The sequence below is a fragment of the Antechinus flavipes genome, chromosome 2, assembly GCF_016432865.1.
Source record: "Antechinus flavipes isolate AdamAnt ecotype Samford, QLD, Australia chromosome 2, AdamAnt_v2, whole genome shotgun sequence".
NCBI classification, from domain to species: Eukaryota; Metazoa; Chordata; class Mammalia; order Dasyuromorphia; family Dasyuridae; genus Antechinus; species Antechinus flavipes.
The window spans coordinates 243,493,464-243,520,850 of NC_067399.1; the positions used below are offsets into that span (position 1 = coordinate 243,493,464).

Below are 27,387 nucleotides of genomic sequence, written 5' to 3' on the forward strand. Positions count from 1 at the left end.
TTCATTGCACATTGTAAAGTTTATTCTAATTTCCAGGTTCTGTAGTGAATATTATTATCCAAGGGCATGATGATCATCTTGCTTCACCCGTTCTTTACGAGTCTGAGTTTGTGATTATCCTAAATAATACTTCCAGAGCCATATTGTCTGTTAACTATTCAAGTCCTATTTTTTTCCAGTAACAAAAATAAATGACACATTTATTTTATATGGATCCATGATATATTTTCAAAGCAAAATAGAAACTGGCATTTCTTTCAAGCTCACCTAGCTAACCATAGAAGAATGTCCAAAAAACCCTGAAACTATTTAACACAGAGTCCTTTTAATAGTATTTATTGTACTTTTGCATAATATTCAATGCTTATTTTTCATTAATTTTATGAATTCACTTACCTCTGCTTATAGCTGCACTTCAGAAAATACTTAATTATTTTCTGCTATGTTCTAATTAGTAAGTAGAATTATTAATTCTCTTAGTAGTCTGAGCATCATTCTTTAAAAAGAAAAAGGCTTTTGTAGTCTTAAGTCAAACTGTGCCCTCAGTAGAACACTATATCAGCTGAAAGACATTGGGAAGCAGGGAAAAATGCTTGAGGACAACATGTTAGAAGACCAGATTTTTCATCTCATTTTTGCTTATTAATCTGGTACAACCTTAGGCAATATGACTTTTAACCTTTCTGGATTTTAATTTCTTCATCTCTAAAATTTGGACATTGGATTCGATCTCTTAGGAATCTGTTCTGCTCTAATATTCTTAATTTTAAAATTCATTTTCCCTATTTCTTTGTATAACAGAAAATACAGGGTTGTATTCTTTACCTCGGAAGATATAAAAGGAGTTTTTGTTCATCTGTTGTGTTACCCATTTTTCTTCATTTAGTAGATTATTCTGTTTTCTTCAACTAGCTTTCAAGGGCAATGTCTTAATATTTCTGCTACCACTTTGGGTAGCTTTGAGGGCTTTCATAATTTGCTTATATTTCATATGTTTTTCTATGATGCCCTTCCTTTTCAATACCACTTGGTCTTGGTTCTTTCCTTATTTTCTTTATTGTTTTTCCTTGTGTTGTTACTGTATTACACACACACACACACACACACACACACACACACACGTGCGCGCGCGCACAGATTCAGTTTTTGTTGTTCTGAGTTACTTTGAACTCTTTTGGAGGAAAGATACTTTATAACTTTATCTCCTCAAGAGAGAGATAGCCATTGGTTAAATATCCATCATTGATTTGGAGAATGATTCAGACCAAATAGTGATATTAAATGGTTAGTTGACAATCTTGAGATAAACAATAAGCTGCTTAATGACTGTTTACCATAATAGATTCCTTTTTCTTTTAGAGAAATACAATATTCATTATATTCAGCAATCTTATAAGGTTGCTTGATTTACTATTAAGAGTAACTATAGATGAACTCTAAAATATATAGTTTTTGGGACAGCGAGGTAGCACAGAGGATGGAATACCAGCCTGAACTCAGGAGGACCCAAGTTCAGATCTGTCCCCAGACACTTAACACTTCCTAGTTGTGTGACCCTGGCCAAGTCACTTAACCCCATTGCCTCATTGGAGGGGGAAAATATGTCTATTTTTTTTTTCTGTAAGATAGCATAGAATTTTAAAATATGATCTCATTTTATCCAGCCTTTATTTTCCCTTGATTTGTTCTTGAACATTTCCAGTGCTTACTATTTAGTAAATGCTTGTTAATTATTCTAGAACTATATTAAGGGGTAATTTTAGTTTTCAATGAATCATGTGAAGCAATTTGAACTTTTAGAATTTCTTCAATAAATAATGGCACATTTTGCTTTTTCTTTGCTTTCTTTGAATTTATGAAAGTTCAGTATATAACATTCTGCATTTCTAAATCCATTGTTCAACTTTTAATGGTTTTAGGCCTAAACTGTATATCATTGGGGGATATCTACATTTTCATTATTTTTGTACTTATTTCATCTTATTTAAAGCTGTGTTCCCTTGTAATTAAAGGAACAGCACTCAAAATAAAAAAGTGAATTAGAAAGCTTGATAGTTTCTCTCTTTATTCTTGACAGTATGTATTACTTGCTGATCAAATATTTATTTTCATATTAAAATGGGAAGTCTCTTGTAAATGCCAATGTGATTCTGAAGGGACCTCTGCCTGATTTAGTACTTTAAGTCTATATCTTCTCTCTAAGCATTCCATCACAAGTGGATATGTTGCAAGCTCAAATTTGTTAGCGAATAAATGAGGGGATTCAATAATCCATTGCAGATCTCCCAATCCATACACACAGATATTTCGAACATAATGTCCTGTTAAGATAAATTAAAACCATAGTTAGTACAAGCTTGGCTGACTTTGTTTACACAATAAAATTCTAATTTTGTAAAAATAATTTTCTGTTACAGGATGTTACCTGTGAGTTTGTTGGTTTGTTTGCTGTGCATTAAACTGGTTACCTTAGGTTTCCATAGTAGCTTTGATGGAAGGGGCTTTTAGAGTTTGGTTTATAAATAGCTAATTGGAAGTTTTTATTCCCATTGACTATAGTTTTTGAACAAAGTTTAATGGCTGCCATGGGTGAATGCTGTGGAATCCTTTGGCTGGCTAAAAGCACAAGGGAACTATATTGGAAAAGCAAAAAGGGGAGAGGCACAAAAATAAGGCAAGCCAATATTGCTTCCTCTAAGGCATTACAGAATTGTTTGATTGATGATCTAAGACCTAGTGAAAGAGGGAGATAAGCCAAAAATGTTTGTAGTGTTATATTGTGTTAGACTAGATGGACAAATATATTAAAATTTTAAGGAATGGTTTTCAAATGGAGAACATACTAAAATTTTTATTAGGAATAATAAAATAACTAACTAGGACTTAAAGCTCTAAGATTGATTTTTTTTTTAAATATCTAAATTTGAGGAGGAAGAGAATTATTTTCAGCTGCAAATTTTTCTAAAGCATTTTGTTAAGTAATCTCTTTTGTACCCATCTCTCTCCACTTTGTGATACACTTTACAACCTATGTTCATATCATATCCTCCTCAAAAAAGGATAAGTTTCTCAGGGATTTAAATATATGACTCATTTTTATCATTTTCCATTGTTTCACACGGTGTCTTATACCTAGTGATTGCTTAAACAATGTAAAGTGAATTAAATTTCTCTGGAATGTGAATGCATGTTTAAATAAATATGTCTAAAAATATGTGCTTAAATTATAAATAAAACTTGCATTTCAGAATGTAAGTAAAATATTACTAGCAAAAGTTTAACTTTGGGAAGAACAAATAATTTTGTCATGAAATTTCCAACATTTGAGTTCTCTCTCTTACCTTACTAGTAACTGCTTAATAGTAACTGCTTTCTAACTTTATATACTATCTTTTCTGTCAGATCATAATTGACATAAGTAATTAGTATAAGTGTTGCTCTCCAACTATTTCTGGTAAAACTCAAATTCCTTATACTTTTGAAAACACAATAATTCTAGAGTTGCAGTGTAAGTAGTTAAGTATTGTTTAGATAAGCAAGCCTTCAACTAAAACCTCTAATGCAGAGCTATACACCATTATACACCATGTACAACTCACAGCATTCTCTGGTGTTTCCCAAACCAGATTAAAATAAAATTGGGAAATGTTAGTAAAATAAAATTTAAAAATATAGTTAAATAATACATATTACCACTTTCTATTTGACTTTAAAATCTCTTCCCTAATTTTCCCACATGGCATGAAGGTGACCTGGGTTCTTAAGGCTATGTCAGTAGAGTACGTGCTCTGTCAGGTTCTACCAAACTGAACATGGCTTCTGGTATTAAAACCAATAGTAAAATACCTACCAATAAATCAGCAAGCATCACTGGCCATTAATATAGTTTGTCTCTTATCTGACGACCAACCATCACCAGGCAGATCTCAGGGTAATGAATTTTTTTTTAGTTCAAAGCATTACTCAAAGATCACCTACTAAAGTTATCGAGAATTGTGTTGTTTATTGATAGTGAGGGTCCCTGTACCAATGAAATGATAGATCCTTAAAATATTCGTTTATTGGACATGCGAACAGCTATTGGATAAGCCTTAATAAACTGTCTCTGAAAGGACCTCACTTTACTTCCTATCTTTGTGACCTTGGACAAATCATTTAAGTCCCCTAGTCTTCAGTTTCTAGTTGTAAACCTGGTAACATTTGGTTGTATAAATCTAGTTGCAAATCTTTAACATTTACCTTTCAAAGGATCCTGCCACATTGAATATTACTGCTTAAAGATCATATTTTTTTCCTTACTCCTAATACTTCAAAAAGTCAGCATTATCATCATCAAGTGTCTTCTTCATTAAGATTACAACTTCTATAAGCCTGAATATAGGTGGTTTTTATAAATTATTTTGGGAAAAAAAAATCTAGCAGGTGACCAACCTCCTGGTGGTGAGACCTTGTCCTTGTGTGATCAAAATTCTTATTAAGTTTGTTTTTTCTGTTTGTTTAGTTTGTTTATTCTGTTTGTTTTAAGCTGGCCTGCCTGGCTTTCTTCCAGCCTGGTATACCTGATTCATTTGCATGATCATATGATTATGATTATATCATAATCAAATGAAGATGGCACTGAATTTGAACTTGGGAATTTGCAAGTTCATTCTCTAGAATTCATTTCAACTTACACAAATACAAATACTCTGTGTAATATAAAAATAAAGTAAATTGGATATTTTCATCATGGTAAGAGGCAGTATGTTATGATGGATAGAGTGCTAGATATGAAATCAGGAAATCCAGATTTACATCCCGCTTTGTCACATAAGGAATGATTATGCAATAATGAGCAAGCTTCTCAAACTGTCAGAGCTTGTTTCCTAATCTATAAAATGGAAATAGTGATAGTAACACTATGTAGTTCACAGGGCTGCTAGAAGAATCAGATGAAGCAGTGTCTATAAAGTGTTCCGCAAACTTAAGGTGCTTTCTAAATGTGCTGCCTTTAACTCTATGAAGTGCATAATTGGTCTACAAATATCCTTGATTGGGTAGAATTTTCTCTCCAGCATTTTGCTTAAATAGCCTATAAACAATGAAATTAGTTTTGTTTATCCTGTATTTGTATATGTTCCCCCAACTAAATATAGTAGACTCTTTCGGAATAATTTTTTTTGAGGTCTTTTTAACATGTTTAATTTGGGTAAATAAATGAGTTTGACTTTCCTACTTAAGAATGCCACTGACTATTTAATGGACAGAAACATATTCTGTCATTGGAGGGATGTTGACTTTTACACTTTAACTATTTTGAACCAAAATTTAAATAATGTACTTTAAACCTAATTTTTAAACTATATTCTACTTTCTCTGCAGCTTTATAGAGACAGGTTGACAGTTATTTCATTACAAAACTTTAAAAATCATATCTAGCCTACTTAAATATTGAGCACTAGTTATAAGATGATATCCAACATACGTAGAGGTGTTCTTGTCAAGTGGAACAGTACTATTTAAGAGCCAGTACTTTTATTATTTTCCTGCTACTTGAATATAACAGGGTTGCAAGGGATCTCAGAGACAACCTTGTATAACATATGGTTCTCCAATAATCCCTTCTATAAAATTTTTGAAAAATGGTTAATCAGTTTTTGTTTAAAGACTTATAGTGAGGAGTAACCCCTTAACTCCCAAAACAACTCTGATTTGAAGGAAGTGTTTTTTCTAAATTGTAATCTACTACCTCTGCAATTTGCATCCACTATTGACTTTCTATAGTTGAGTAAAAGAAATCTAATCTTTTTTTTTCTATATGATAGTATTCTTGATACTTGAACACAGTTCTCTTCCTTCCTCCCACCTCTACAAATTTAATAAACTCATATTTTTTTCCAAGGTGAAATGGAAGCAGTTATTCAGCCAATTCTGAATCCTTATACCTACTCTGCCATCTTTTTCATATGTCTCACATGAGAGGAACACAGGAAACTTTGGCTAGTGCGTTGCTAAAATCCATTTAATCTGTGTGTATAGCATTCTTTTGGCTTATCAATTTCTTTACTTTGTTTAAAAAAAAAAAGAAGAAGAAGAAATTATTCTGACTTGGCCTCTTCTTAATGACTTATATAGATTTTACAAACCAAACCGTTAATAGTATATTTTAGAATATTAGTAGCAATTTGAAACCAAATTTACTGGTCTATAGGTAATAGACACTATCATTTTCCCACTTAACAAAGTCAAAACATTTGACTTTATTTCTGTAACACCCTTTTTTGTTTTCCACAATCAGCTAATTATATATTTAAGTATAATTTGTATAATTTGATCTTCAATATTACCTTTGCAACCATTATGAACAATTCCTTCCATATCTTTCCATTTAATAGCTCGAATATGACCTTCCCAGTCAGCATTTGGTGTAGCACCTGGAGCATCTAAGGGGAAAAGAGAATTTCAATTGGGAGAGGTTAAAAGTAACCATAATTATCCCTTTAGAATATTTTTCCTTCCTTATATTCAAGAATTAGTGAACTAACATTTTAGAACAGAATGTAAAAATAAATGTAGGAAGTCATTAAGTAATTAGTATTTTTATATTTTGTTGGGCAAATGAGTAAATAAAAAAACCTACCACATTGTTTAGTAAAAAGAATACTGACTTTGGAATTAAGATAATTTGCGTTTGAACCTTGCCTGCCTCTTATTATCCAAATAACCTTGAAAGTAGTTAACAAATGATTTCTGGCCTTCAGCTATTGTTAAATGATAACTAGATTTGATGATCATTAGGGTTCATCACAACTCTAAATTTTGTCAATCCCATCTAAATATTATTCCCTATAAGGATTTCTTTATCAGTTTCATCTCTTTTTGTAGGATTAGAAAGAAAGATTTGCCTTGTTTTGCCCTCAAGTGAGATCATAGCTTCTGCAAAAGAGAAAAATGAATCAAACTTGAAGTCCCTTTTGTCAACAGTTGATAGTAATATGTAAAGTAAGGGTCCAGAATTACTAAAAGAATGTTAACAATAGTTAACATTCTTTCTTAACCTTAGTTTAAACCATAAAGAATCACTTCAATTCTTAGCCATTAAACTTTAATTTATCCATTTTAACTGCATAAACCGAATGGCTATTTTTGATAAATATTTTCTTAAATTGTCTCATAAATAGTATAGAATATAGCTCTTAAGGATCCATGAAGTTACTTCTGTTTACTAAAGGAAAACTAAAATGATGAAATCTGACTTTTAAAAAATGTGTTTTTAGATTTCCTTTCTCCTGTCTTTATGATGAAACATTTATAAAGCACTTTGCTCTGATAATGTTGTTTTCCATAGTAGTCTGCTAAACTGACTTTTTTATTTTTTCTTTGTGTCCTTAGAGCCTAACAGTGCCTGAGTGCTTAACAAGTGCTTGTTAATCTATTTTAATAGAACTAATTGGGATGAGAAAGGATTAAATCCAAGACTATCATACAAGTTAATGATACATTTTGTGTGTTATTTTACCACCTCTGAGTTTCTTTCAGTATTATATCAGAGCAGTTGGTCATTGTCATTCCAGTTTGAATCAAACATGATCAGTTACTAAAGCCTTGATAAAGAGAGACTGCTTCTTAAACACAAAATGGATCCTTAATTGTAACAACACAAGGGTTTGTTTTTTTTAAGTCTACTAACTAGGTGTCAGTTTTCTTCTAAGATTTGGTAAAATTGCAAAATAGACTTCTTTCAAAGCTAAATATAAAAGAAAATAAATTTGATATCCTTGTTTTAATTCTTTTCCTAAAAAGTTGATTAAATTTGGAAGTTACCAAAACATAACTCAAAGAAAGTAATAGCCACAAACATTATTATAAATAGCATTTCTTTCTAAATAGCATGCCAAAAAAATTGTATTGGGATATTTTCATATCTTTCAAATTGAGGCTTTTAAGAAGTCTTTGTAATTGTTTGGGAAAAGAAGGGATCAGAGCCAATTCCACAGGTTTTGAAGCCTTAGTCTTGGCTGGTTTTATACCATTGATAAAGAGATGCGCCTTGTTACTCCTACCATGGGATGTACATCACACTTGGCAAAAACTTAAAGAGCTTGTAAGAAAATTGTTGGAAATGGGTAAAGTTTGAAATGAAACGAAGCTTATTAGCTGGAGCTGAACTGCTCCCTACTATCCGTTGTTCTCCTAGAACCCTAAGAGTCCACCATTCCTCTTACCTCTTAATCTATTCAGTGTAACCCAGTAATGTTCATCGGGACTGTATGTATCTTTTGACCACTCAAGCAAGTCTTTTGCCCTGATATCTGTCAGTGCAAATTCAACAAACTGCCTAGTGAGTACATAATAAGCACTTCCAAAGTATATTGTTAAATTATGTGGGGGATCTTTTTTTTCTTTTTTAGTTGGATAAACATAAGCATTTCCTTGATGAACATATTCTTTGTAACTTTGGTGTGTCCTGTATTTCATGTGCGCAGGCTGAATTACTCCTGGGGTCATATTTTTACCATTCCATTTGCTTTTGATATATTGTATGATTTCTTTGTTAGTCTTGATTGGATAATCCTGCCCACAAAGGTTTATTACATACTTCCACTGAAATGTGGAGCTCACTAGGTCTTTCATACAGTTAATATCTGCCTGTAGTCTTGAAAATCCACCATAAATCACAGTCTCTCTCTTTGATGAAATAAAGATGTTTTCAAAACAGTCAACCAGGTTTTTCACTGCAGTTTTATAATTTTGGGGTGATTTTTCATCAATGTGTATGCAGTAAACATTCTGAGGGACATAAATAGCTCTGAGAAGCTTCACAAACATCGCTAACTCTTTATGAATGGTTATAATATATGCCAAGGAGAAATTCCCTTCTTCTGTAGACAGGGGTCTTGTAATGAAATGTAGCCCCTGAAAAATCAGAGAGCAGTTACAACTGCCTGGTGTCCCTAGGCAAGGGGTTATTTCAGTCTGTTGAGTGTTTTGCTGACAGAGTTGTCCAATTTGAGGGGCAGCCCCTTTCCCCTCAAAAAGAGCTGAACATATTTCATCTGGATAAAAGCCACACTCTGTTGATTCTGGGTAGGCTGGTTCTTCTTTTGGTTCATCTGGAGTTGTATTCCTCACATAAAGAAAAATGAAAATAAAAATGCAAATACCAATGCACACTAAAAATCCTGACTTTGTTGCATCCAGCTGGTTCATTTTTTATCTTCCAGGAACTTTCTTCTCACCATAGTTTGAACAAATATTTGTTTAAGCCTCCTAAAAAAAAGTACATGAAATTTAAGGATAGTTTTTTTAAAAATAGATTTAAAGGCAAACTTTGGGAAGGGTTTGGTTTTTTTGGGGAGAGAGTAATTTGCTTTGCTTTTACAAAACTAGTAACAAAAATAAAAGAAATAGAAAAGAACTGCTTAAAAATGCTATATAAAATATGTATATGTATAGCAACCCATATTGTTATAGATAGTAACATTAAATCATTTATTTAGCATTTTATACTTTATGCAGTTTCTTTACTATAGTAGCCTTGTGAAATAACTAATATAAATATTACTGTCCTTGCTTTGCAAATGAGAAAAATGAGACTTAGAGAAATTAAGTGACTTGCCTAGACTTAACATACCTATCAAGAGCCAGGTCATCTAATATCACCACAACATTTTACTCCTTTTGGATCTAGATATTGAAGGGCATGTGGCTTATTTTCCAGTTATATAACTTAAAAAAAAAAATACTTATTTTTAAAAATGGTTTTTACCCTGACCTATCTAATCCAACAAACACTTATTAAATATCTATTACTTGCTAGGCACTGAAGAGACAAAGACAAAACAAAACAAAAAAATAGCCCCTGCCCTCAAGGAGCTTACATTCTATCACTGTAATGGAGGGTTATAAATATGGCCCCTTCCTACTCACAACTCTTGAATGATGATCTTGTTCCTCAGGAACCCATTTGCCCCACCCCTAGAGCAATAGGCACCTTAGCTATCACAGTTCCATGAGGCTGACTTCATAGGACTAGTGGCCTTTACAGCCCAGGATCTTTTCTAGACTGTACCTCTCCAGGCCTCATCAGCTACAACTCATATCCCTTTTTGGCCATTTTGGGAGAATCTGCCTCACATTCATAAGATCTGTTGGCCGTAACCTACGGTATGAGCTTCTTCTGTGAATTCGCATCATAATCCACCAGGACCCCTCCCACATATATCTTGGGGTTCCTTCTTCCTGCTGGACTATATATTACACAGGCAAAGGGACCTCCCAATCCTACAAAACCTGACCTGTAATTTCTTATTGTGAGAATTCTTATTCTTATTCAGAGAATCATACATTATGTCTTATTAATTGATTTATGGAATCCAGTGTAAGGAAACTGCCTTTCCCTATGAATTCTGCTGCTTCTCTGCAATTTGTCATCTATGGGGAAGGAGGGCAAAGAGACATTGAAAGAGACTCATCTAAACTTAACATCCTCAATTTATCTCAGAAGAGGAACTTAAATCCAGGTGTTGTTAATTCCCTCTCCATTATAGGAGGCTGTTAATTTATTTCTGTATCTAAGATATGGGTTATATTTAAATGTTTTATTTTTGTCATTTAAAAAAAATTCATTGAACTACTTAAACTGTAATGTATTTTAATCTGTAATGATTATTTGGGAGTGTGTGTGTGTGTGAGAATTTTAAGTCAGACTTTAACTGTGTAGAAGAATAAACTATTTTCCCCCCTTAGAATCAAAAAAGTTCCTTGCTTCATTTTATTTTTTAAACTTGATATGAATTCACTTTCTCGTATGTAAAAACAGAGAATTGGAGATGATTTCAAAGGTCCCTTTTAGTTTTTAACATTTTGTGGCTTTTGTATTTCTAGGTAAAATCTTTTTTATTTCGGTGTCTTGGGGGATATACTTACAAAGTTTTGCTCTTAGAATAACAATGGATAAACTAAAAGCAACTTAAAGAAAATGCAAGACTCATTTAAAATGCCTTAGTTTCCTCCATTCCATTCCCTCCCTATAAAGCATATTTAATAGACCTGAAGAGTTGAAAAATACAGATTTTGATCTGTTTTTATTACTCCTTATCTGATCACTCCCTAAAGATGCTAATGAGTGAAATGGTAAGGGACTGGGAGGATATTTACAACTCTGAATAATTGAGAACTGATAACCCTGACAAAACTAATGATTATGGAGTATATTAAGATAGTGAAAATTTACAGAATAAGATATATCAAAAGAGATTTTCTTATCCTAAGAACCATTTATTGTGTCTTATTAATAGAACCCATTTTGATTTTTTTTCTAGCAAGAACTCTAACCCAAAGAGGTCATTTGAAAATATGACCAATTTGCTTTAGTTGAATTAATACAAATCAAAATAATCTCTGAAATGTTACAGATTTTTACTTTCAAACATGCTTCAAATGTTTTTGTTACTTCTATAACTTTGCCATTTTTGCATTTTCCTTAAAATTTTTTTTCTTTTTTTACCTTGGGTCCTGATAGACTATTCCCTGTCATTTCCTAGCAATCTTCCTCTTCAGAAAATGAAAGGAGAAACAGGGAGAGTACTCCATTTTATAGTACTTCCCCCATTCCCCCCAAAAAATATTTTTTACCTCTCTCTTTCCCTAATGGTTACAAACATAAGGAGCCATAATGTTCCTTACTGCTCAGTACATGAGTTCTCTCCTTTTCCTCATGGGTATTAGGTGTTTCAGCCTTAAATCAGAGCTGATACCAAAGGGTTATGAGGTAACTTCAAGGTTTGAGTCTGTGAGAAGGGGTTTATGCAGCATAAACCTATTAATATAGATTTTGCCCTGGTGTCTCCTTAATTTTCTAAAATGTCATTCATCAAATTTGTTTTCTAGTACAAACTCCTTTTCTTTCACCTGGAGATGATTTATACTTCTACAGCAAAAAGAACTTATATTCACAGCAAAATGGTGTGAAATAGAGCTAGCTCTCTTCTTAATTTTGTCTATATTAAACCATCTGATACTTCTCCCATGAATTCCTACCTCTTTTTTATGGTCACTTCTTTCTGGTCAGTCATGAGTCCTCTTACAGTTGAAAGATTTCCTCCTTGGTTTAGGAAAAAAATTGCCTCTTAAAAGTAAACCAAAATATTCCTTTTCTTCCTCTCCTCTTTCTGTTCTATCTGTAAACATGTGCCCTCTATGTTGCTTCCAAAATTATCTAGGAACTTTTGAGTTTGAAGAAAAAACAAATCTGAAAAGCTCTTGAGGCTTCAAGATTTAAAGGAAATAATCAGGAAACAGCCCCACACCCTGTTATTGTTCATTTTTCACAGTGAAACCAAATCCTGAATTTTAAAATCATATTATTGATATAGTAGTTAAGGCACTATTAAGCTGTGAAGGCCTTTAAAAAAAAAAAAAGACCAACTTTAAGGGATCTGTGTTGTTGGGGTTTTGTGGGGTGGGTTGTTTGTTTGTTTTTTAAATCAGGGGGTCTTGGCCTATCTAGATCTTCTCAGTTTGGATTGAAGTATGGTGGGAAGTAGTCATGATGATCGAATAAAGGGGAATTGAGCTGAATAACGTCCCTTCCCCTCCTATATTTCAGCCAAGTAAAGAAAATGAGTGAGAACATAGCCTTCCTGAATTGGGACAGGTGTATGTAGCCTATGACATTATAGAAAAGAAAGGTTGTAAGAAATGGTCTTTTAGCGTTCTAATGGATGAAAAAGAGAGGCTTGACAAGGTTCTTCTATGTTTTTGTTAATATTATCATGTGTATGTGTATGTGTGGGGTTTGTGTGTGTATGTATGTATGTATGAATCTCAGTCTATTTTTCCTTCCTTTGCTGGTCTCAGTCATTTCATTTAAGTGTTTTTAATGCTACCCAAATTAATTGAGATTTAACTTCCCAAAATGGATGTCTGGGATGAAGTTAATGTCGGAATAAGGATAAGGATCAACAGAAGGGTGTATAGGCAATCCACCAAGGATCTACTTCAGTAAATAAGAAGCAGAAGGATTCCAGAGAATTGACATGCTGCCCAGGTTTTGTTAAGCATTTAACCATTTAAGCCTCAGAGTATGGATCCTTTGTGCAGGGATCCTAACATTTCAATCCATATACATCTGTTCTGGAGTCATTAGAGACAAGAATTCAGCATTTTCCAATTGAAAAATGTGAAGTATAAGACATTTTTTCTTAAGACAATTGAATGAGAAGAGAGTGTGAAAAAAGCAGGGGAAGAAAGTTGCTTCATAGACTTATCTCATTTCAGTATAAGAAACTCCAAAGTAGATTATGCAGACCCTTGTCTTCTCCTCTTCCCCCCACTGGTCATTTGCTGTTCTTTACTTACTGATTTTGAATCTTGGATAGCACCTTAATTAATTGCTGAATACTTTTATGGAGTACCTAGAACAAGAAGGATACAATGTTTTTGAGAAGCCTCATGGTGCACTAGAAAGACTCAGCTTCTAATTATACTAACTGCATGATCCTTGGGAATTTCCCAGTTTAGCCCCTCTGTGCCTCGGTTTCCTTATTTGAAAAAAAGGGGGTTTAAACTTGACTGTGTGGCTCCTTTCAGCTCTAAATCTATGATCCTATTATATTAAAAAGTAAAAAAAAAAAAAAAAAAGCCTTCTAAAGTTCACTTATACTTTTGAAAATGTTCAAATTGATTTTTGGTGTAGTGGAAAGAAGAAAAACCCACCAGCAGCTTCTATCGATATTACCTTCAGGGAATCCCTTAACTTCTCTGGGCCTCCATTTCCTCTTCTGTAAAATGAGGAAGTTGCAGGTTCTCATGTCAGCACTCTTCATGGTTACAAAGAATTAGGAACAAAGTGGACACTCATCGATTGGTGAATGGCTGGAAAAACTGTGATACACAATTATAATGAAACATTATGCAGTAAGGGAAAAATAGGAGAAATTCAGAGAATTATGAAAAGATTTATATGTACTGATGTAAAGCAAAATAAACAGAACAAGACAATTATATATATGATTATGATGGTGTAAAAAAAATTTTGAACACTAAAAAACAGTTGAATTCTTTATTGAATGCCTACTATGTATCAGATACTGTGCCAGATTCTAGGAATGCAAAGACAAAAATATAACTTGCACCAAGGAATTTATATTCTGTCAGAGGAAACATCATATACAAGAGGGGTGGAGAAGCTTTTTTCTGCCAAGAGCCATTTGGAGATTTGTAACATCATTCATGAGCCATACAAAATTATCAGTTTGATTTCTCTTGTGTAGTAAGAAACTTGTATAAATATGTTTATACATATTGGATTTAACCTATTTTAACATGCTTAACATATGTTGAATTGCTTGTCACCTAGGGGAGGAGGTGGGGGAAAGGAAGAGAAAATCTGAAACACAAGACTATGCAAGGGTCATTGTCAAATTATCCATGCATATATTTTGAAAATAAAAGGCTTTATATTAAAAAAAAAATTATCAGCTTATAGAACTTCAGCAGTGGGAGGTTGTTGTACCTAGCTTTCAGCTCATCATCACCTGCAACTGCCTTACCAAATGATTTCAAAAGTCCATGGATAGGAAGTTCCTCACCCCTGGTATGCACAGATAAATTAACATAGAACACATATTAAATACTTTCGAAGTAAAGGGAAAAGTACGCTTAGCTAGAAGAACTAGAATGAGCTCCCTCTTGTAATATGGCATTTGGGCTATGCCTTGAAGGGAACGTTGATATTCCAAGAAGTGCATTTGAGAAGAGGGGTGCTCATTCAAGGCACAGAGGAAAGAGACAGCCTATGCAGAGACGTAGCAGGTGCAATGTCCTGTAGTGTATAGAGGATAGGAAGTAGACCAGTTTGGTTGAGTACATAAGGCAGGAAACATGGATTTTTTTAAATATCAGAGGGATTTGATCATAGAAACAAAAGGGAGTCGTTAAAGTTTTTGGATCTGAGTGGGCAAACTTCTCAGTCTTGTGCTTTACAAATATCATTTTGGCAGCTGTTTGAAATTTTGAGTTGTGAGAGGTGAGGAAATTGGGAGCTAGGAAATAGGGAGTAGCTGTTCTCTTGGTCCAGGTGAGAGATGATGAGGGCTTGGGCCAGAGGTAGTGGCTGTGTGAGTGAAGAGAAGGAAGTAAATGTACTTTTCCATTAAAGGTAGAATTGCTGAAATTTAGCAACTGTTTAGGTCTGGGCAGAATAAAGAAAAGAGTAATGAAAAAATAGTGAATCTCAGAAAATATAATGAAACATAATTCTTCCACAGCATAAGGGAAGAATTACTGTAATAGGACATTGCATATGTTATCAGGGTCTTTATATTGGATATTTTTGTTTAATTATTTTTCATTGTCACACAAAGGACCATTCTGTCTAGAGGGGGTCAGGAAATGACTCATGTTAAAACAAAAGCATCGAAACTTACATGAACTGATGCTAAGTGAAATGAGCAGAACCAGGAGATCATTATATACCTCAACAATGATAGTATTTGAGGATGTATTCTGATGGAAGTGGATCTCTTCGATAAAGAGAGCTAATTCAGTTGCAGTTGATCAAGGATGGACAGAAGCAGCTACACCCAAAGAAAGAACACTGGGAAATGAATATAAACTGTTTGCATTTTTGTTTTTCTTCCCCGGTTATTTATACCTTCTGAATCCAATTCTCTCTGTTCAACAAGAAAACTGTTCGGTTCTGCACACATATATTGTATCTAGGATATACTGCAACCCATTCAACATGTAAAGGATTGCTTGCCATCTGGGGGAGGGGGTGGAGGGAGGAAGGGGAAAAATTGGAACAGAAAGTGAGTGCAAGGGATAATGCTGTAAAAAATTACCCTGGCATGGGTTCTGTCAATAAAAAGTTATTTTAAAAATAAATAAATAAATAAAAATAAAATAATAAAAAATAATAAATTTTAAAAAACAAAACAAAAGCATCAATAAAATGTATTTAAAAAAATAAAATTAAGCTGTTAAAATAGCTGGTCCCTAAGGTTCCTTTCATCCCTAAATCTTATTGTTTTCTATAAATCTTAGAGGTTGACTGTATGTCAGTATGAAACATTCTACCATTACTTGGAAAATATATTACTTTTTTATAGGTCATATTTTCTTAATGATTTGTGCTAAATTTATTAAATTGCACTTTTCTGGTGACTTACCAACTTTTCTTTTTTTTTTTAGAAATTGTTCTTAGGAGATTGCATTAAAAAAAATCACCTGCTTTTGACATTAGCTAGAATCCATGTATATAATCCAAGGATGCTGTTTCATTATATTTGAAATATTAGCTTAAGCAGGAGTCTCTCCTAAGAGGAAAGAAAAACAATTATTCTGATTTATCATTTCATTTTGTAGTTAATGGATCAAGTGTTCTTTATTTCTTTTTACAAATAATGTAAAGTTTTGAAGTTGAGTTAAATTGTTTTAGAGTTGATAAAATTTTTATTTTAAAGTTGTACTTATAAATACTTTTAATACATTATGTTGAAAATACTTCACTCTCTCAGATAAATACTCTTCTTTCCCCAACTAGGGAAAGCTTACTTCTTAAAACTTTCTTATTTTTGGTGATAACAATTATTTCCCCAAATCATCTTTGACATTTACCTCTCCCTTAGTCCAAACTTCGAATTATTAAATCACTAAAGACTGTTGAATATCCTTCTGCAACATCAAGATAGTATTCATCCCTTTATCCATCCTTTCCTTTCTATTTGCATTGCCACTATTCTGTAAAGGCTGCCTAACCCCGAGGTTCTTTACCTGGGGTCTGAGGACTTAGATAAGGGAAAAAAAATACTTTTTTTTTTTTTTTTACTAGCCTCTAGTTTTCTTTGTATATATTTAATACTTTTAGAAACATTCTGATAAGTGATCCATGGACTTCACTAGACTGCCAGAGGGTTCTATGACACAAAAAAAGGTTAAGATTGTACACATACATACACTCTCACACTTTCTCTTTCCTCCCACCTCTGCCTTTACTTCTCCTCCCTCTTTCTCTCTCTCCCCTCCTCTTTACCTCTCCTCCTTCTCTCTCTTTCTCTCTCTCCTTACCTTTCCTTTTCCCTCTCCTCTCCCCTTCTGCTCTCTCTTCTTTCCTCCTTCCTCCTTTTCATCTCTCTCCATTCCTCCTTTTTCCTCTCTCCTCCCTCTCTCTCCCCCTCCCTCCTTCCCTCTTCCCTGTCCTAACTGGACTTCTGGACCTTTTGGTCTTTAGATCTCCCTCTTCCCATCCTTCACAAGACTGCCAAAGTAATCTGCTGACATACACAAGACCAAAAGATTTTGGTGACTTTCCAGTGCCTACCAAATAAAATATATATTTTTTACAAAATTTCACAGCCTTTCACAATCTGACTTGGTCCTATCTTTAGCTTTTAGCTTTATTCTTTTTTTTATTTTGATATCTCCTGCTTCTGGACATTAATGCGCATACTCTTGTCTATTCCTTGAAAAGATGTTACCTATATCATCTTTTTTCAAGGCTCAGCCCAGTTAACTACCCTTTACATAAGCTTTCTCTGATTTACCTAAGTGGAAACAGTTTTTCCCTGATAGAATCTCTTATGCCTTGGTGTGTGACTGGTGCAAATTTCATTATTTGGATAAGATTACAATTCTATTACATTAGATTTGTAGGCTCTAATTCCAATCTCAACCTTCCTACTTACTACTTGTGTGAATATGGACAAATCACTTAATCCCTCTAAACCTCAAGTTCCTTATCTATAAAAATTAAGGATTTGCTGAGTTATTTGTAGATGTCTACATATATATTATAAGCTCTTCAAAGGCATCTCTATATCTCCAGTATAGTCAACACAAAATAGGTACTTAATGCATATTTGCTCAACTAAATTGAATGCAGTTCCTTTGTTAGAAGCCCCATTCCAAACTGGTTCATGTTTATATTCTAAATGTATTACTATAAGTCACAGCATATTTCCTTAGGACACTATGACCCAAATTATCTCTTATTAAATTAGGATATTGATTTCTTTCCCACCCCCCATTAACAAAGAACATAGCAAGAATATAATTGAAGCCTACTTCTTTAAATATCCAAACATAAAATAATAATAATAAGGAAAAGCTTTCTAAATCTACCTGACTTCTTAGAATATAATATTTAATAACACAAGATCAATCAATATAAGAATAAAATATTATCTGATGCAATATAGTAGTACTCTTGAGGAACATAGGGCTGTTTTTATCCTACGTTGTAAAGCTCTGAATTGTGCTTCATTTTAATTTTTGCCTATAGTTTTTTCTATTGTCTCTCTTATTGTCAAGCTATCACTTTTCATTTTGTAATGTTTTCTCATTGTGACTGCTACTACTTTCTCTTCTAATTTATTGGTTCTGACCTAGTATGGGTCATGAAACCAATTAAGTAAGCTTATTGGAACTGTGTACAAAATAAAGATAAATAGGCTGTAAATGAGGGGCATTCTATGAGTATTATGTTTAGGTGCTTCAGTACATAGACAGTGATGCCTATTTTGGTTCCCCAGAGGCTTTTTTGTATTACTTTCTGGTTCATGGAATCATAGAATTTAGAGCTGAAAAAGAGGTACTTTACAAATAATATAATGATTAATGGTTCACTGCTGTGTTGTTGCCAAATAAGTAGCCTCTTGATAAGTGAAATACTGTTATAGGAAAACAGATTTAGCTGAGGAAGATTTTAAGATTTAATCTCTTGCTGTATCAAGAGACTCTTTCCCCTGTTTTTTCAGCTTGAAGAGAAAAAGACTATGCTAACAATCCTTCCTTAAAAAGAAATTCTGTAGCAAGATAACAGAGGAAATGCCATTTTTAAGCTTGTGAAATATTGTTGCAAACAAGCTTAGATATTGAACCATTTGATACTATGTTGTGATTACACATTTTGGCAGCATATGAACTTGGCATGTGTTTAAGGAAAAATGTTGCTTTCTAGGCATTTTGTTTTTAGTAGGGTAGGTTGTGTCAAGACAAGTAAATATGGAATATAGACACGTTCTAGTAAGTTTTTGTTTTTTCTCCCTTATTTTGAATTTTTGGCATTGAGTCATTATATTATCATACTTTAAAATTGGAAGGGATTCGAGGCCATTGAGTTTAAGCTCCCTTATGTTACAGATGAGGAAATTGAGGTATACAATGATTAAATGAACAGAATCTTACATCTAGAAAGCAGTGAATATGAAGTTTAGGCCTAGTAGTCTGATATTCCATCCTCTGTACAATTCTGCCTTTTCAAGGTTTTTATTTGGAAATGTGGGAGGTTTGGGGAAGTGGTCATCTGGATATTTTCCCTACCAAAAAAAAAAAAAAAAAGATAGGCTTATTTGGGCTCTTTATCATGCTGCTTGAGGAACAAAACATTTCCAAAAATAGATGAACTGATGGACATTCTGTACCCAGTAGCCAAACCTCAGGAGGGAAGGGGAGAAGGCTTGTGCGTGCATTGAGGGACTAAGATACGATAATGCCTTTCAATAGGGAATACTCCAAGAAGGAAAAAGAAATGTTACTTTGATTTGGTAAACACCAAGTAGTGTTTGTTGCAAAATAATTTTAAAATTCAAAACTAATTAAAAACATATCTTAGGTTTTATGTCTTTATAATAATAATAACAGATAGATAACAACAGAAATCTGACAACTAATGAGACATGAACTTCAAAAAGTATTTTATACAATAAGAAATTTGAATAGTTTGAGTTGCATTGCAGTAGAATGTTACTTGTATAACTTCGTGATATTATCGTTTTAACAAATGTAATTGAGAAGTTCCTAGGGTATAAAAATTCATATAAATATGTATATACATTTTTGTTGTCTTTTAAAACTTTGGTATTATTTAGGCAATGAAAAGAGACTCCTTTCCTCCCCCCCAAAAAATGAATATAGTAATTCTTAGAAATGCTGTGTAAGGTAAATCACAGTGATGATTTACTGTTCCTTATAAGGAAATTAACTATTACATAAGCAAGGAATCAGATTTCCAGCTTTTATTATCAAAAGAGCCTGTTTTGTCAAAGACAAAATGAAGAGCAAATTTAGATTGTTGAGTGGCAAAAATTGAACCATCAAATTGATACCCTTCTTTTTTTTTTTTTTAAGATGGAAAAAAAATTCTCTTTTAGTATAGAGAGAACATTTATTTTCTATCAAGGCAAGTTTAAGGATGAATTAATTAGTTTTTTAAAATGAGCTCAGTGGACTGAGGTTTGTTTTGGCAGTGTGCCATTTTGAAAATATTACTTATTTCCATGCAGACAGACCATTAGGTTTAGCTAAAAGAATACCCTTTGCTGTAGCCAACATCTCATATCTTTGTATATCTTTGGTCAGAATTTGTGTGAATACCTAGGTGTGGTCCATCATAATCAGGAATTAAATTCAAAACACCCATTTTGATGATAGGTTATCTTCCTATATTCTAGAACATTTACTACTAGTAGAATTTAAAACAAATCTTTGCATAAGCTTATAAGTGTATTTGTTAGTCAAATCATTTTTGGAGAGTTATATTGGTGATAGATTTGGAATGAAAATTGCATAGAGTTCTTTTTTAAAGGGTCATGAAATAATGCAATTATTTTCATAATTATCAATTTGTGAAGTTGAAAATTTTCTGTATCAATCATTAAGCATTGAGATCTACAGATACTGTTTTTATTATATAAATGTGTTTTACAGTTAAGTGATAAAATCATCTGGGCATATGAAAACAAGAATTGATTTTGTACTTATAAAGGGAAAAGGGGCACTATCAGCAATAAAGAACAGCTTTATTGTTTCTATTAAATTATTTCTATATGAATGAACTTTTGCCTAAATTCTTACATTATTTATTGCTACTCATTGGAGTGATTTGATAACTTATTTTACTAAATATTAGGGTGACAATAAAATATACACTGATTAAATTAGTGTATCTAAACTAATATCATTATCAGTTAATATTTATTTATTATCAGGGGGTATATGAGAATTAACTAGATGAACAAATGTGTATTTCCATCATTCCCATTACTAATATAAATCATTTGGGAATTTACACTATTATCCCACAAATCTAATCATTTTGTTGCACCTGCTACTCTTTTCTACAACCCTTAGTTCCCCTAATACTCAGATGTAATAAAGTTCTTTTTAAAGATAATAAGCTAATCTTGCCTCAGTTGCGATTCTAAATAAGTTTACATCTTCTTGCTTTTTATTACTTGAATGGAAGGGAGGAAAGCAATTTTATCACTATTTTGAAAATTGACAATTTGCTCCAAGCCTTCGCATTTAAAAACGAAGCAGTCTTGACTTCTTTTTTGGTTTAAGCATGATAAAAATCAAAATGTCAATGTATAACAGACATAAAAGGGGGAAATTTGAGAAATAAAAGTTTTTTTATGGACTCTGAATTCAGCATTATCAAAAAACCCCTTGTAAATAGCAGTGTTTTCAGTTTTTTCAATTTCTTTTTTAAAAAAATAAGTGGTTTGGTTTTCTAGTTTGCAGGAGGTGTGTTTATTTTATAAATTTATATAAAATATGTGAATTCTTTACATTAAAATTTTATCTTCAAATTACTGTTTTAGTTTTTATTGTGTGACATTTAAAAATCTAAGCTATGTAATAAGCCCCCTTGGGGGAAAAATGGTTATTAAATTGTGTGTGTGTGTGTGTGTGTGTGTGTGTGTGTGTGTGTGTATACACACACACACACACACATATAAAATCAAGAATTTTGAATAATACTCTATAGGTTGTAGATTTACTATGTTTTATATTTATTGTTTTTGTATATTAAATATTTTCACTCAAAAAACATCTGAAAAGGCTTCTTTGATGCCATTTTTAAACACTGCATTACAACAATTTATACTACAGTTAGAGTCTAGCACTCAGGTAATTGATAAAGTATAGAATATTTAATGTTAAATTGAAACATTTAAACATACCTCATATAGAAGAGCTATGGGAATTTACTTATATATATATGGATGGATGGATGTATTTTTCCTTTAGTAATTTATGATAGCTAAATGAAGGTAAATCCCATATGTAATCCATTATCCTTCAGGCAATACTCAGGCTGAGGGTTTCATTACATCTTTCTGATACAGTCACATGAAATTAGTTAAATATTAATCTGTACCTTTCTGCTTAGTTGGATTAGTCCAGCATCACTAAGTTGCCTGTAGAACCTTTGTTCAGTTGTAAGTCCTTTAAAAATTCGGAACTTGATGCCCTCTCGGATGCAATATGGAATGGGAGCCTGCTGGCCTCCAGATTTTTGCTTTTGTGTCATTGTTCCAGTACAAGCCTTTTAAGGCAGCAAAGCCAGTCTTTGTAAATGAGATCTGTGGAGACTGCATTGCTGTTGATTATAAATAGTCTTGCTGCAGCTTTAACCTTTAGATTGCTAACAGATCTAGTGAATAATATGAAAATCCCCAATAGATTTAACTCTTTGTAGGCAGACAATTCTTCTTTGAAGAACTCTAAAGATTAATTTTGGAAATTTGGTGAACTCATTAAGCCTTCCTGTGTATAATTTAAGAAAAATATTCTATAATTGTATCTGTTATGTAGTAGTAATCATTTTTATTTTGATAAAGATAGGCTTTTCAAAGCATATAAGGTTTACAGAATCAAATGAATTGCTATCTGTGTGTATCGTTTTCCCATCAAGGTCTCCTTAGCAAACTGATGCCAGTAAAAGCTTGATACAGCAGAACACATGACCATGTTTATTGATTGACTGAAAGAGAGGAATTGACTTACTAAGTTTATACTTCAAGAGACTTGCCTATAGTCCATTCCACAGACTTTTTTTTAGGCACTAGGGATAAAATAATAAAAATTAAAAATTAGATAGTTCTTATCTTTGAGGAGTTTACACAATCAAAAGGGGGGGAAGGATTGTGTGTATGGAAGACAAATAAGTATGCAGTAAGACAAAGGAAAAGAGCGAGATAAATTCTTTAGGAAAATTTGAGGAGTATGGAAACTTTTTCATCTGGGGACTAATGAACTTCACAAGGAACAATACTTGAGCTGAGCATTTAAATATTTCAGTATATTGAGATGAAGATAGGAATATCAGGTTCAGAGGGTGACAAAATCAAGAAAACATAACTGATCTTCAGTTGGCTGTTCTTGAGGGAGCAGTATGTTGGAAAGGTTGGAGTTAGATTGTAGAGAATCTTAAATGTCAAGCTAAGGAGTTTGTCTACAGGAAATAAGGGAACCATGAAAGGCGGTTTTTTGTTTTGTTTTGTCTTGTTTTAGTAGGGGGATTCTATGATACACCTGAGCATTAGGCAGATTATTATTTCATCTGTGCAAAGAATGGATTGAGAAAGGTGAGACTGAGGCAGGAAGTCACTTAGGACACTGCTTTAACAGTCTAGTCCATTAGAGATGAAGGCCTAATCATTATAACTTTGATTCTTATGTACACATTAGAAGAGATGATGGGTGCTAGAGATAAAGCTCTCTCCCACTTCTTAACTATTACCAGGGGCTCTGAAGACTTCACTGTTTAAGAGTCTGTTATTTTTCAATTACAGTCCAACAAACACTCCTTATTAAGCACAAAACATGTTAGGTCTGGGGAACACTAGAGTTTTGTTTTTTTAATTATATAGTACCTGCTGTCAAGAAACTTAATATTCTTCTGGAAAGTGGGGATAGGAGCTTAATAAAATATAAGGTAAGGAATGACAAGTGCAAAGGAAAGTACCATACAAAGTACTCTAGGGGAATATGAGGAAGGGCAGAACGTTTGGAAGGTTAAGGGAAAGTTTCACAGAGGAAGTAATATCTGAGTTGAATAGTGAAAGAAGAGAAGGATTGTGACAAATAGATGAGGGTATATATAATCCAGTCATTCTGTCAACAAACATTTATTAGTTGTCATATGCCAGGCACTGTGGAGGATAAAAAGACAAAAGAGAAATTGGCCCTGACTCAAGGGACTTATATTTTAACTAGAGAGACAAAACCCAGTTTTCAAAGATTCAGAATCAAGAAAACTATAATCTCATAATTTAGTTGTTCACCTAGGCATCTAAGTGGTGCAGTTGATAGAGCATTGGATCTGGAGCTAAGATGACCTGAGTTCAATCCCAACTCAGATATTGAGTAGCTATGTGGCCTTGGGCTAGTGTCACAGAACTTCTATTTGCCTCAGTGTCCTCTTCTATAAAATAGAGCTAATAATAGCATCTGCTTTCCAAGATTGTTGTGAATATCCAGTGAGATATTATTTGGAGTGTGCCTTGCACAGTGACTTGACATATAATAGGCACTAGATAGAGATATGTTCTTCTTTGTTATTTTTTTAAAATTTGTTTATTTTAAGTGCTTTAACAGTAGGTTTAGGTAGTTAGGCCTCCTTATGTCAATAAGGCTTAGAGGTAGGATTCAAATCTAGGTCTTCAGTCTCCAAGTCTGGTGTTCTTCCCACTATCCCACACTGACTGCCTCTTGTTTTTGTGCCCCGCCCATCCTTCTAGGTTTGAATTAAATGCTTCCTTCATGGAACTATTCTTGATACCTCCAACTGGAAATATCTTCTTCATCTGACTTAACATTTTTCTGTAAATTATATTTATCTATATATTTGTATTATTTTCCCTTTATTAAATTGTAAGGTCTTAAAGGGTGGATTTGTCTTAGATTATTTTTGTACCTTTGTTTTTACTGATTATAGTAAACTTTACTTGGTAAACAATACATTTTTATTGGCTGAATGAATGATGTCAATAGTGATTTATGTGTTTTTAGAATACTATATTGGTTAAAATATAAAACATTCAAAAGGAAAATATATATATCTTATATATGTATACAGTGATTTTTAAAAGATACTTCTTAGTTTACTCTTGTGTTTTATATTATAGTCAGATTTTCAGGGGGGAAATTTGGCTTATATTTGGATCAATACAATCCTTTGATAGGACTTTCAAAGTTAATTAATTCTTAAACATCTTGTTAATCTATAGCACTATAACTCCATTCAATCCCTTACAAATGATTTTTTATTTTTCTTTTATTCTTTTCTAAAATCTAATTATTTTTTTTCCTTTCTGAACCTACAAATTCCTCTCATAATTTAGTTTTGTAAAAATTTTAATGAATCTTTTCAATTGACTGCCTGTACTTTATAGAAAAAAATCCTTGTAATGAGATCTGTTTAATTTAATTGTTCTTTTATACATAAGATCTGGAATGCTACAGTTCTATAGATATGAATTCTGCTTATGGTTAGCAGCATTTCCATGTCTGATTTTGTCTACTGGTTGTAAGGGTTAATGAGACATGCTGTTCTTCCCAGGTGGCAATATATGATTTTTTGTGTCATAGTGGTAAAATTCAAGGTATTTTATTAGTGAGAGCCAGTAGGCAATACAGGATTTTAATTCTATCTCATTGCTTCTGTCCTAGTTCATATAGACAGTTTTTGATTATAGAAAATTGTATGGCTGGGTTTGTTTTGGTTTTTTGTTTTGAGGTTTTTTTTGGTTTGTTTAAATAGGATTTCTCTTGTATCAAATGCTGCTTTTTTTTTTTTTTTTCATCAAAGAGGTTGGCAGTTTTCTCTCCCACCTCTTTTCTCTCAAACTAGCTGTATCTCTCTGACTGATGATGAATATGTTCTATATAAATATAGAAGTATTCTTTAGGCACTTCTTCCCCTTAGCATGTATCTGGGTATGTTGTATACAGTTTCATAGGATTTAAGAGTTCACTGTATTAACTTTTATATGTAATGCCAGAGAAATAGACATCAATTTGATTGAATAAGTATTAACTATAAAGAAACTGAAAAGAACAAAATAGCCCCAAGAATATGATGACATAAAACTGGCTCTCTCTATCCCAATACTGAATTTTAAATATTATATTATTTCTTCTACTTACTGAAGTAGATGGAATTGTGTGATTTTTATTTGTCCAGAAAAAGCCATAAAGTATTGACATTTCCATAAATGAAAATGTACATTTGTAATTTACTTATTTTCAATCCTAAAATAATGGTGAAGATACCGTAAAAGAATGCCACAGTACTTCAAAATCAAATAAATTAACTACAAAACATGTTTATAAGTAAAATTTCATGTAAACAGTTAAGGATATATACCATTAAAATCTAAATTAGAGTTTTGTTGAATTTTAAGGAATATATATATATATGTATATATATATATATTTTTTTTTTTTTTTTTTTTTTTTAAGGAAACAAGATTATTTATTTATTTTTTAGGTATGACTGGTGCAACAGAATGGAACGTTGGCTTTTTTAGCTCTAGCACAATAGGGAAGAAGAGAGCTTAATAATTCTTTTCTATGTCTGAATTTAAGAACAATACTAGTATATTTCAAGTACAATTGTTCTAATACTTGACATATCCCCATTCATTTTCCTGGATTTAAACAGAATGCTAACAGCTACTCTGTGAGGAAAGAGATGCCCAAGGATCCTTCAATTCAAAATATAACTGCTGTAATGGCTGGTTTAAATCCAAAGAAGGGAGCAAATAAAAACATTTTTGTTCCAAACTAATACCAGCTTTAACACATGCCACTTACATCCCAACAGTATTAAAGGAAACACTCACTAAAAGGCAACTCTCAGATCCCACGGAGCAAAATCACAGCAGGGTTCATTCCTGGATTTGTTTTCGACTTCTATCAATGTCCTTTCTTTCAACAGATCCAGCTTGAATCACATGAACAGAGTTGCTTGGCAGGTTTTGTTGCCCTTTTGTCCCCTGAGAATTTCAGTCTCATTTATTTTGACCTGTGGGTCTCTTAGCTGTGAGTCTTTGAAGAAGCAAAAAGCATTAGCTCAGCTTAGTACAGCGATTTTTTTTTTTTTCATTTTCATAGCATCAGATTTGGAAACTCATCGGTGGAGGTTAAAAGATGATGATTCACATAAGCTAAGAATTCTTTTGGCTGAAATAATGAGCAGGAGTAGATCAAATTCCTCTGCTTTAAATAAATTGTGCTAGGACCAAATGTCACACCTACCATATTTTATCTAGTGCTTCATTAAGAGGGTAAACTAGTATTAGACAATTTGTTCAGCTTTATGTTAGCATTTAGGAAAATCTAAATACTTGACATTTCAGCATTAATCTCTTAGGTACTTCACTTCAGTGACTGTGGTAAGCCTGTGCAGTGTTTCTGTCCTCTAAGACTGCAGGTGATGAACTCCATCATTGGTAGAGCTGGATCAAAAATATATTGCAAAGAGGAAGTCTCTTTTTCCTTCATCTGCAGGATGCTTTTACTTTAAAATCTTCCCACTTTCACTGGTTATAAAGAAATTCCCTGCATCTTATTGCTTTTACATTGTCAGACCTCTTAGGAATAGGGGAGCAG

At 32.9% G+C, this 27,387-nt stretch overlaps 2 protein-coding genes across 7 annotated transcripts in view; one reads left to right on the forward strand and one right to left on the reverse strand.

The window, feature by feature from the left end:
* LOC127548944 (beta-1,3-galactosyl-O-glycosyl-glycoprotein beta-1,6-N-acetylglucosaminyltransferase 7-like) lies at positions 1-26,804 on the reverse strand. Of its 6 annotated transcripts, XM_051976628.1 has the most exons (7): positions 22,148-22,279; positions 13,721-13,866; positions 13,342-13,397; positions 12,022-12,085; positions 8,205-9,249; positions 6,327-6,422; positions 1-2,321 (listed from the first exon to the last, which is right to left on the reverse strand). In XM_051976628.1, exons 5-7 carry the CDS (start codon positions 9,187-9,189, stop codon positions 2,095-2,097), a joined length of 1,308 nt encoding a protein of 435 aa, XP_051832588.1. In that variant the 5' UTR covers positions 9,190-9,249; positions 12,022-12,085; positions 13,342-13,397; positions 13,721-13,866; positions 22,148-22,279; the 3' UTR covers positions 1-2,094. The 6 variants fall into 6 exon arrangements, with proteins under 6 accessions (XP_051832588.1, XP_051832591.1, XP_051832587.1 ...); XM_051976631.1 differs by lacking the exons at positions 12,022-12,085; positions 22,148-22,279 and adding an exon at positions 26,619-26,804; XM_051976627.1 differs by lacking the exon at positions 12,022-12,085.
* Positions 1-27,387, forward strand: part of RTF2 (replication termination factor 2) — a 70,410-nt gene that overhangs the window by 25,474 nt on the left and 17,549 nt on the right. The window lies entirely within an intron of this gene.

Coding starts and splice junctions, on each gene's coding strand:
- LOC127548944 (XM_051976631.1), bottom strand. CDS start 9,189: ATGAACCAGCTGGATGCAACAAAGTCAGGATTTTTAGTGTGCATTGGT. Junction 6,423..8,204: donor TACACTGAATAGATTAAGAG/GTAAGAGGAATG, acceptor TTTTCCCCTTAG/ATGCTCCAGGTGCTACACCA. Junction 2,322..6,326: donor TGTTCATAATGGTTGCAAAG/GTAATATTGAAG, acceptor TTATCTTAACAG/GACATTATGTTCGAAATATC.